The sequence below is a fragment of the Nothobranchius furzeri genome, chromosome 12, assembly GCF_043380555.1.
Source record: "Nothobranchius furzeri strain GRZ-AD chromosome 12, NfurGRZ-RIMD1, whole genome shotgun sequence".
NCBI classification, from domain to species: domain Eukaryota; kingdom Metazoa; phylum Chordata; class Actinopteri; order Cyprinodontiformes; family Nothobranchiidae; genus Nothobranchius; species Nothobranchius furzeri.
In genome coordinates this window covers 31292342-31304165 of record NC_091752.1, presented here as the reverse complement: position 1 = coordinate 31304165, position 11824 = coordinate 31292342, and the positions used below count along the sequence as shown (strand labels likewise).

General features: G+C 42.0%; 1 protein-coding gene across 8 annotated transcripts in view; it reads left to right on the top strand.

Moving 5' to 3' along the window:
• Nucleotides 1-7059, top strand: part of LOC107375957 (ankyrin-3) — a 110323-nt gene extending 103264 nt beyond the window's left edge. For all 8 annotated transcript variants that reach the window (XM_054750314.2, XM_070542543.1, XM_070542542.1 and 5 more), the window contains 7 exons: nucleotides 1-1228; nucleotides 1308-1467; nucleotides 1668-1745; nucleotides 2427-2510; nucleotides 2636-2749; nucleotides 3481-3578; nucleotides 6835-7059. The exon at nucleotides 1-1228 is cut by the window's left edge and continues 159 nt beyond it. In XM_054750314.2, the coding sequence (XP_054606289.2) occupies nucleotides 1-1228; nucleotides 1308-1467; nucleotides 1668-1745; nucleotides 2427-2510; nucleotides 2636-2749; nucleotides 3481-3549 (1733 nt within the window). In that variant the 3' untranslated portion in view covers nucleotides 3550-3578; nucleotides 6835-7059. The remainder of the gene's footprint in view (nucleotides 1229-1307; nucleotides 1468-1667; nucleotides 1746-2426; nucleotides 2511-2635; nucleotides 2750-3480; nucleotides 3579-6834) is intronic.
• The last annotated feature ends 4765 nt before the right edge of the window (nucleotides 7060-11824 follow it).

Genomic DNA, 11824 nt, shown 5'->3' with positions numbered 1-11824 from the left:
AGCCTCAGCCCCCACCTTGGAGTCCAGAGGTAGACCTTTGTAGCAAAGAACCCGACAGTCCCCCAAAGAGTCCCCCCAGACCCTGTGAGCTTGCCCTGTGTCTCCCTGCCTTTGATCTTCCTGACCCCGATCCTTCTAAGGTCAGAAAGCCCCACATTGCGCTGAACGACCAGCTGCTTTTGAGTGAAGAGGAGGACAAATCGTTTCACGAGGTCACCTTCAAGCCCAGATCGCCGACCTTCCCAGTGATGTGTGAATTTGAAGTTGACATGGCGTTCTCTACATCTTCCCCTTCATTGTCCTCAGTTTCATCAGTAACTCCATCGTCCCCTGACAGAGTACGATTAGGAGATGGAGAACGGGCGGTAGCCACAAATCAGTCACGAGAGGATGCAGGTTTGAAAGCGGTGGAAATGGAAGTGAGAGAAGACATGGAGAAGGTTGTTGAGAGGGTCACAGCACAGTTAGCTGAGGAAAACAGATTAGTGGAAAAGTTGTTAGAAAGGGAATTGATTAAAAAAGTGGAAAGAAAGTGTGAGATGGTTACCAAAGACAGGTCCTCGATGGCTGATGGAAATATCCTTTTGGTGGAACAGAAGTGGTCTGTTGACCAGGAAACAGATGAAACAAATGAGCAGCATGACCTCATTCAAGATGGGCGACAGGGGGAAGGTTTTGAGATGGAGAGGATTGGAGATGGAGAGAATGTCTCAAAAGAAAACTGTCTAACTGAAGCAGAGCATGAGGTGGAAAAAGGTGCAGTAGAGGCAGAGTCCATCAAAAAAGGTATTGATCCAGCATCTGAGATTCAAAAAGTTGATGAGGACTGTGAGGACATAATCCTAGAGAAGGACAGAGCAAATGACACACGTGGAGATGATAATCTGGCACCAGAGGACCAGACTGTGTCTGACCTCTCCCCTCAGGCCTGGGCTGAAGCACTTCAACAAAGGCAACCCAGTGAGTCTGGATCCACTGAGGAGGAAGTGGAGGAGAGAAGCAGCAAAATTCAAGAAGAGACATTTGGATCTTTGTTAGAGGAGACTAAAGAAGAAGGCTCAGAGGAGGAGGAGGAGATTACTAAAGCCAGGGATCATGGAGAGCCTGATCGTGTAGACAAAAACATGCGTTCACTTTCAGGTTGGCACAGCGATTCGTCCAGTGTCAATGTGGAACCTCCAACGCCAGGCCGCAGCGTCAGCTCCGACCTGCTCGACAAACAGGAAAGGTGCGAAAGCTGTCTTTTAACAAACTCTTCCTAAAACATTGGATTCTGTAGTTATAGCTTTCTGTTTCCTGTCAAACAGCCAGGAAAACTCCAGTGACTCCATCACTTCCTCGTCTCGGGGTGAATCAGGGAGGTCTCGACAGAATGGCAATAATTCAAAGCACTCACCTCAGGACGTCTCATCAGAATCATCGACTAGCAGGAAGGATGGAACTCTGGTGTCAGAGAAAAGAGTTCAGGTAAAACAGTCAGTTATTGGACTCAAATTAAAGTGTGATTGAAGCCACTTTTCTGCATGGATCTTGTGCTGTTCCAAGTATTTCTTTGCCTCCAAACAGCCAACCATGATGTTAAAGCACAACTCAGACACTGACAAAAATGTCTCATGTACCTCGTACGTGTTCCTGTTGTGTGAGTTAATGTGTGATCCACTCCACAGCGAGTTAGTGTAGAGTGTGGTTCAGAGGAGGAAGAGACTGTAACCACCAGAATCTTCAGACGTCGTCTCATTTTAAAGGTACCCCGACACCCTAGAGCGGAGGCGAGCTGGGTCTTGGTTTGGTCTAGTTTAGTTGAAACTGCTTCTTTTTCCAAGTTTGTGCTGTAGTTTTGTGTGTGTGTGTGTGTGTGTGTGTGTGTGTGCGTGTGTGCGTGCGTGCGTGCGTGCGCGCGCGCGTGCGTGCGTGTGTGCGTGCCCGCGTGCGTGTGAGAGAGAGTGAATAAGTGTACGTACGTGCATGAGTGTCAGTGTGTGTGTTTGAGTGAGTGTGCGAGCACACGTACATGTGTGCATGCATGAGTGAGTGTGAGTGTGCGTGCACGTGTGTATACGTGTGTGTGTGTTTGAGTGAGTGTGTGCATGCATATGTGTGTGCGTGTGTGAGTGAATGTGCATGCATGTGTGAGTGTTTGAGTGAGAGTGCGTGCGCGCGTACATATGTGTGTGAGTGTGAGTGAGTGAGTGTGTGTGTGTGTGTGTGTGTGTGTTTGGATTTGTTTCCACAGATACACTTGTGTGCACGTGTCACCGTTTTTGAGCAGACACTAACCCGTTCTTTTCCTAACATGGACATTCTTTCCTTTCGAGGTTTCCTTGCCATGTGGTGATGGTGGAGGATTTCTTACCTTTATCTGTTTCTTTATTTTAATACGTACATTTATTGTCAATTGGTCCTGGGCTGACCATGAACACTTGCAGGGGGAAGAAGCAAAAAATGTCCCAGGCGAGTCTATGACAGAGGAACACTACATGGACCAAGATGGGAACCTCGTCAGTAGAAAAGTAACGTAGACGCGTGTTCCTGTGCCTCCTTTAGCTCTGCTGTGATCCTATATCAAGAGAGTGGTGAGGGGTTTTTATTTTGCAGATCTTTTCTCCCTTTGACAACATCCCTCTGACTTGAGCAGGTGATCAGAAAGGTCATTCGGCGGGTGTCAACTCCCACACCAGAAAACCAAGGCGATGACAGGTGGCGCCGTGACCTTCAGCACTGCCCCCTTCTGCAGGAATATGAGTCAGAGGTTGGCATGCAGACACCCTTTACTGTGTTGCTTCAAGCCAGGTTTAATCCATGTGGAAATCTTTTTCCTTCTACTGGGAGGGAGTGACGGCTCGCGTGACTGAGACATCTGACCAGACGTTTGGCTTAAAGCTGCACTGAAAGCCAACTGGCTGCCGTTTAGAAATGCAGCCAGAAGCGATCCTTACAATTATTGTAAACCCATCTTTAGAGGTGAATTTGAGAGGATATAAATAAATCTTGGTTTGAGAGTGCAGCATTAAGCTAATACTTTGAATTGTATTTGGTGCTATGGTAATTACTTTTTATTGATGAATGTATTGAATCTACTGTCCTTGTTATCTCTGAGGGGAAAACAAGTCGTATTTAATCTTTGCATGCTGTGTTTTGTGCTGCATCTGTATGATGTGAACACCAAAGAGGATGCAGACTGCTTTATTCCTGACTTTATGGTTCTATGGATCTTTTAAAGTCTTTAACCATTATAGTCCACACAACTAATAAGTGCCGTGCCTCTGCTGTGGAAATATCTATCTTTGCTGCTCTTAATAACATTTGTCCTCCAGGTGTCTTGGTTGTGTTTTTAAGCTCTTACTAACCTTCACAATATAAAACTTTTGATGCTCCTACAGTGTGGAAAGAGTTGCTTGTTCTTCAACTTATTTCCATTCTCATAGGAGAAGAAGACATGTGTGTATTCAACTACATTTTTTCTGTGTGTGTGTTTTCCAGCAGGCAGAAGGAGCAAGGAAAACCAGGCGGAAAGATGACAGAAAATCAGGGGATAAGAAGCACCACTAAATACGGATGGGTTGGGTTTGTTGTAGCAGGTAGCCTAAATAGTTTACTCTCCCCTTTTTCTAACTTCACCTTTCCCCTGAATTCCACGTTCCAGTTTTTAGTTTCCAGAGTTCCAAATTTCATCAAATACAGACGTGGACAAAACTGTTGGGACGCTTCGGGCAAAAACCCACAATGGTCACAGAAATAGCCTGAATCTTACAAAAGTAATAGTAAATAAAAATTCTATGAAATATAACTAATGAAAGTCAGACATTGCATTTAAACCAAGCTTCAATCGATTTATTTCACCAAAAAATACCAACAAAAAAAAAATAACTCATGGAACAGGTCTGGACAAAAATGATTGTACCTCTAGAAAAGACCAAAGGGACATGTGAATTCAAGGTGTGTCCACTAACTAGCATCACAGGTGTCTACAACCTTGTAATCGGTCAGTGGGCCTATAAATAGGGCTCCAGGTAGTGACTGTGTTGTTTGGTGACGTGGTGTGGACCACACTCAACATGGACCAGAAGTGAAGGAAAGAGTTGTCTCAGGAGATTAGAAAGAAAACTATAGACAAGCATGTTAAAGGTGTAGGTTATAAATTAAATTTAAAGGTGCAGTATGTAAGAATGTGAAAGGTGTAGGCTATAAGACCATCTCCAAGCAGCTAGATGTTCCTGAGACTGCAGTAGCACATTCTGCATCTCTTGGTTCTTTTTAAACACATTAAAAAAAACTAAGGAATGCAAGTTGATGAGATACACAGAATGAACGTACAGAAGATGTTTACAGTTTAAGATCCATGGGACTGTAGCCAACCTCCTTGGACGTGGTCCCCTGTTATGCTTGAAAGGCTTTTTATTTTGTATAAAATTTTACCTGTCAATACCATAAGTCTGCGGTCAATAGAGACATACAGAACTGTATTTTTGGCTCTAATATAAAATAAAGATGCATTACATAACTTTGAAAATGCATTTTTGAAAAAGTGTAAACTGTGATCACACATTTAGAACCTAATAGGTTCATTTGTGTTATGTTTCTGAGTCCTTAAAAGGCAGCTATTTCCTCAGTTCATTTGTTTAGTTGTTTGTTTATTCTGTGTCTCTTCGTATATTCAAAGATTAAATTTAAAGGTGCAGCATGTAAGAATATAGTGAGAATTTTACTGTGAGAAAATCCCAAATGAGTTTAACGTTTCAGTCATTTTGGAAGGAAGGTTATACTTAAACATATTTCATATCCAGCTGGCTGCGGGGATTGTCAGTTTTTCTCCTTTCAAAATGTAGGAAAGAGGGACAGAACTGTTTACCATCAGTGAGTGTGGGGGGTGCCGTGTCTCCTACGAGCTAATACTGCAGGGCCGACAATTGTTTTTTCACAACGGCCGGCAAAAAGCTCCAGAGTTGTTTAAAGTTGTTGCAGTAACCAGATTTTACCACAGGATGTAATTTTTAATTCATTTCTACATAATGCACCTTTGATTTCAGAAACAACAATTTTAGTTTGCTTCAAGATTTTAGTTCCTCTTGTGATGAAGCAATTGTTCCTAATGGCTGAGCTCATTGTCATTCTAGATTAAATCTAGTAATAATTAAATAAAAATAAGGTAAGCATCTAACCAGATTTTACAGATTTGCCACATGAGAATGTTCATCTAGTAAATCAGCCTGCACAAGACAATACGATGTTCTGTTACGCACATATATGCAGCGTTCTAAAGGGCTGACTAGTGTGAGCCTGCTTATGTAAATAATAGAGGAGATACAAAGAGAAAAAGGCTGATTGGCGGTACACACACCTCAGCATTCTGTTGCCCTGCTGAAACCCTCCACACTTGTTCCTTTGTCGGCTAAATCCCCGACTCACAACAGCATGATTGCATCCTAAAAAGAGTTGGTTATCCCTCTGGCCAGACTGGTAATCCCTGCTGCAGATCACCTTTATGTTGTGTTTGCTGGAAATCATTCCATTTTTGCACAACAGGCTTAGAAAATCAAATGGCACTGTTGAGAAATCTGGCAGAGTTTCTGCAGTAACAGGGATCACCATAGCAACCACTTATTATCAGGTTTCAGCATCACGTCATTATGTCATACAAAGGAAAAGAGGGTGGTGGCAGAATTGGGTGCAGAGGTTTAGGAATAGTTTAGCCAGAACATAATTATTATTAATATTATATAATAACAACAATAATAATAATAATAATAATAATAATAATAATAATGTATTATTTTATTTTTCATTAGAATTTTTTTAAGAAAACTTCTAATTATTTGCAATTTAGAAACCTATCAAAGGTGTGGAACTCTGAAAAAACTGTTTTAATGATTATTTCTGATTACAATCAGTCACTCTGAATTTAACATGCAGGCTGAACATGAAAATAGTCTCCTGCACCTATCTGCTGCATTAGCTTTTGATAGAAAATTGACGGTGAAACTCAAGGATTTGAATTGCCTGACAGATCTACGTCACACTGTCACATAATATTCATGGACTCACCCATCTTGGCTCGTGACGGGGAAGGTTGTTGTTGGTTTAGCGTCCAGCAAACAGCAGAGAACATCTCGGCTAGTAGAAGCTAACCCTTAGCATTAGCAAGGCCACCACACAGCAGAACTCCTCCAGGTTAGTGTTATTTGTGGAGATGAAACATCAGTGTCGCAGAGCAAACTTAGTCAGTGGTAGTGTCGCATTGCTGTTATCCAGTCAGAGAAGAGATGTCCAAATATCAGGAAATAAGATTCCACATTCTGCCGTGTTATAGGGATACCATGCAACTTTTCACATTTTGAAATTATTTTCTTGAGCCAGTTTGTGCTAAAATTACCTTTTACAGGGTTAATGAAAAGTCACTCAGACCACCGCCGCTCTCTGTGGCCAGAAAGCAGCCTTTGCAATTTCAGAGTTGCTAGTCTGGTTTGTTGGTCATAGAAGAAAACTGGAGCTGACATACCTAGTGCTGCAGTCTCCTTCCAGCACGTTTCATGCGCGTTTTAGATCATGAACACAGCTGATTTGTTCAATTGAGAGATGAATCGCTCTTGTAGACACTATGCAAGGCTGGGGAGACATTTCAGCAGTTAGATTAAGGTGTTAAAAAGACGAACGTATAGTGAGGAGATACGTTTCTATTTTTGTTCTACTAAACGAACACTAGGGGGTGCCAACAGCATGCAAAACTGCCAAGTGTGCTCTCCTTTGATGTGGAATTCAGCCATTTCCTGAAACAAGTACAAGCAACAAGTGTCCCACACCTTTAAAATATTTGATGCACCTTTTCATTTCTCACAGGAACCAAGTGAAACGTTTCCTGGAAACAAGTGTTCAGACCGACTGCAGAGCTCCAGGGTGAGAACAGAAGGCAGCAGTCCAGTCTGCAAATTTCTGCTTCAAGCAATTTTTTTTTAGAAGTGAGAGGAGTCAACCCTTCTGATTTACGCATGAGCATGAGAAACTCACTCCTGATTCATTAAAGGTCAGAGAAGGCTCCTAACTCTTTGGCCATGGTGGACCAGTGGACAGTAATTCTGGTTCCTGTTGTTTGTTTGTTTTTTTGTGTGAAACAATACGTGCCATGGGTCCACTGATGGTGCAAGAGCCTTCAGAGGAGCACCGTTCGTTGTAGAAAAAAAGACAACAAAAACTCCACACAGGCACGACTGTGACCAAAGATGGCACAAGAGCTCAATGCACATGAAAGGGTTAAAAGAAGGAAGCAGAAACAACACACACAACAAAAATCAAGTGGATCACTTCTGACCCAACTTCAACACTCGCCTTATAGTTTTTTCTCAGACCCCGTTATTGTCCGGATGTAAATTGTTTGGGGATTTTTTTTCCTTTCTTTTTAAAACTAACAAAAGCTTTTTTCTCTGTATACAAAAGGGCCGTGTGTATAAATCTTTTAAAAAATGGGGTGGGGAAGTTAGGGATGAGAATGCACTGAATGACCTTTTCAAGTGCTTTCTTAATCTACCAATACAGTTTGACTTTTAAAAGATTTGAGTGTAACTTCACAACTTCTTGTACAATTAATTATTAGACCAGGTAAAATGTTTGTACGTGGAAAAAATAACGGTTGATTTTAGCAGAAAAAATTTCCAGAAAAATTGTGGGAACTGAAATAATCCTGCAAAAAAAAAAAAAAAAAGAACAAATGCAGCCCTTCAGAGGTACTCATATTTTCATGCATGCTGGTCACATTATTTTAGGTACAATTTTTACAAGTTTGCAAACACTGTATTCAAGTGACAAATAAACCCCTTTATCTCTGTACACAACTATCCCGAACGTTTGTCACCAATTTTGTATTTTAAACCGATAAAAGATGCCATTATTTCATTTTTATGCCGGTTTGGGATGAATAAAAAGTTCTATAGCTTCTTGAGATGTAATGTCTTGTCTGTCTGTGTTAAAACTGGAGGGCAGCTTCTGCTGAGGACGAATGATGTGAATGTAAGTGCTTGCAAGCTGGCTCTCTGTGAAACTACTTGTACTGTGTGTATTGGCTGTAAGGTGTAGAAGTCTCTGTACACTGTAATCATTTTAGCGTCAATTTAGGTTTTTACTTCACAGCTGCTGTGGTGTTCATGGAAAATTGGGGCATTTTACTTTATTTATTTATTTTGATTTTTGTGTGAAATACTTCATGAATTAAAAACCTACTCATATTAAGGTCACATAAAGACATTGTTTGATTGTAGCTCTAAATAGCATAATGTATGACATGACACTGGATGGAGGAAGAGAATAATTTAAGCATTAAATAAATTGTTTAACTCTGAAACGGTGTGATCTTTTGAGGGTCTGTATATGCAGTGTCAAATAGAATTATTCTCACAGAAAACATTTAAACTTTACATTAGGACTGATCTTTGTTTTGGTTTTCATTAGAGACCCATGTAGTTCATGTGTGGTGTTTTACTGATGCAATGGCTCAGTACGCTGGTATCTGCTGTGGACACAAACTATGTAATCTATTTTTTTTTCTCTTGGGGTGGGTGAGGGGGTTTAACAGAAAGTCAGGTAGGGTGCAGAATCATATCCCCTTCTATGTCAATCGGGGGTAGAGGATTTTTTTTATATGGTTGAAAACTCAATTTTTTTGTCAATTTAGTTTCTGTGTTTTCACCTGAGCAGATTTTTTGATGTACAATTCTTACTAACAGAGTGAAGCCATTGAAATGTACCTATTCTAGCACTTTGGTTATTCAAGGTCTTTTAGAGGCTTTAGCAGCAATGATGCCACAACAGATGTTTCAGATGTCTTTAAACAAATAAACATAAAAATGAAAAAAAAATGCAATAAAATACAAATGCAATGACTTCGCACTGCAGCTGTTTCTTGTCTCATCATTGTGTCCTCGAGTGTTTTCATTCTTGTAAGCAATGGCATAAAAAAGCTCCATGGGAGATATTTTTCAGTTTAAGTCAAATGAAACGGGCCATAACCTTTATGGACAGGATTCCTAGGTGCAGCCAAGGTGTGGAGGGCATCCGTTTTGGTGGCCTGAGGATCAGATCTCTATTTTTTGCAGATGATGTGGTCCTGTTGGCTTCATCAGAACGTGATCTTCAACTTTCGCTGGAGCGGTTCGCAGCCAAGAAGCAGCTGGGATGAGAATTAGCTCGTCTAAATCTGAGACCATGGTCTTGATTAGGAAAAGGGTAGAATGACTTCTCCAGGTCAGGGATGAGGTCCTGCCCCAAGTGGAGGAGTTTAAGTATCTTGGAGTCTTGTTCACGAGTGAGGGAAAACTGGAGCGTGAGATCGATCGGCGGATTGGTGCTGCATCTGCAGTGATGCGGGCGTTGTATCGGTCTGTCATGGTGAAGAGAGAGCTGAGTCAGAAGGCAAAGCTCTCGATTTACCGGTCAATCTACGTTCCTACCCTCACCTATGGTCATGAGCTTTGGGTAGTGACCGAAAGAACGAGATTGCAGATACAAGTGGCCGAAATGAGTTTTCTCCGAAGAGTGGCTGGGCTCTCCCTTAGAGATAGGGTGAGAAGCGTTTTCATTCGGGAGGGGCTCGGAGTAGACCCGCTGCTCCTCCACATCGAGAGGAGCCAGTTGAGGTGGCTTGGGCATCTGGTCAGTATGCCTCCTGAACGCCTCCCTGGTGAGGTTTTCTGTGCACGTCCAAATGGGAGGAGACCTAAAGGTAGACCCAGGACACGGTGGAGGGACTATGTCTCTCATCTGGCCATGGAACGCCTTGGGATTCTCCCAGAGGAACTGGCCCAAGTGGCTGGGGAGAGGGAAGTCTGGGCCTCTCGCCTTAGGCTACTGCCCCCACGACCCGACTCCGGATAAGCGGATGAAAATGGATGGATGGATGGATGGAAACAGTCCATTAGCAAAGTGTGCACATCTTTTATACTGGCTTCCAGGGGGATGCAGCCACCTCCATTATGTGTGTATGAATCCTCCCAACATTTGTGCAAAAGGGTTAAGGAAGGTCCTTAAAATGTGAGTTTTGTGCAGGAATGCAGAGATCTGTAAAAACTCAGACAACTGCCATCAAATGGTCAAGAAGAGAGCTGGTGGACCACTTTGTGGTACGGTGTTGGAACTGTCAGGTCTTGTCTCCTGTCCATATCACCCTATGCCCTGTGTCCATTCACTATGTTCTCCCTCCTTCCAGGTTTCCTTGTTTCCTGTTCCTTAGATCCATTCATTCAGTTCTCGCATTCATCCCCAGCCACAGTCACCTTTAGCCACTCCTCTGCCCCACAAGACGGGACAGAGTAGACTGCATTTCTTAACCCTCTCAGGCTCAAAATGTTTTGATGAAAGGACACACTAAGTCCTTCAGGGTTACTTCTGAGTTAAAAAATGCTCATGAAATATGTATGCGGAGTGACCAGGTAGGTAGGTTTTAACTGTTGCAAATCTGCAACGCCTGCCTCCAGAGGGTTAAGGAAGCATTGGTCCTTTGAGGTTTGAAGCAATGATGAAAATGGCTGGTTCTTTTATGGGGACCATTGTGGACCTACTGGCGATGATGGTGCAAAGAAAGTTTCTTCGTGAAATCAAACAAACAATGAACAACCCTGAGCATCTTCTTCATGCTACCATCATGCAACAGCATAGTGTCTTCAGTCGGAGGCTCCTTAAGACGTTCTGTAACACAATGTTTCAGGAGGTCCTTCCTGTCCACAGCCACCAGCATAACCCCCTGGACGAACTTTGTCTATGAGAGTAATGTTATTACTATTATTATATTGTTATAGTTGTTCTCATCATTGCCTTTGAATAATATGAGTAACAACAACACTTCAATTTCCCTCTGGGATCAATAAAGTAGTTATGAATTTGAACTAAATTGAACGCCCTTTTGGGACAGCTGTTTCCCATCATCATGATTGGCTAAGCACACATTGGATCTTAATATGTACTCACAGAAAATGCTTTAAATTTTATAATTTTGAACAGGGGCAGATTTAGGACTGAAAAAGATCAGGGGCTTAACACATGTACACACACATGTAACACACACACACGTAACACGCACTAGTCTTTTCATAAAACATTCGGGGCTTGAGCCCAAGTAGCCGGGCCTAACGCCGCCCCTGGTTTTGAATTAGTTGTCCAGACACCAGACCTGGGTGCATTTTGGATGCATTGAAGAACTCAGTACTGGAGACATCTAGATGAGGGCGCTATATAAACATGCAGGACCATGGTCACAGTATGACTCTGTTGTGTATGGGAAGCCAATTTATCAGAAAATCATGCAGGCTTTTACAAACGAACGTGCAAAATTTTCCTGTTTCCCATTTAAAAAGCTTAACATGTACAAATTTGTCACGGTAAAGGAATTGAGATACTTCAAATACTGATTGTAGAAAAACATACTACACTCTGTGTGTACTAAATGTTTTTGTTTGAAGAGGGAAAATGTAAATAATGTTTAAATAAATAATTTCCTAAATTGTAAACAATTAATACTTTTCATCAGGAGGGATGTTAAGATGTATTCTATTTAAATTAGTGATTCTCGATCTCAGTGCAGCTTTTGATACTGTGGACCACAACATCCTTTTTGATAGACTAATAAACTGGGTTGGACTTTCAGGCACAATCCATAGTTGGTTCCAATCATACCTCGCAGACAGGAGTTATGTTGTTTCCATTGGTGAACACAAATCAAAGCAGATCACTCTGACATGTGGTGTCCCCAAGGCTCAATTCTTGGACTATTGCTTTTCAATCTCTACATGCTCCCATTGGACCAAGTCATAAACGGTAACGATGTTGCCTACCTCAGTTATGCAAA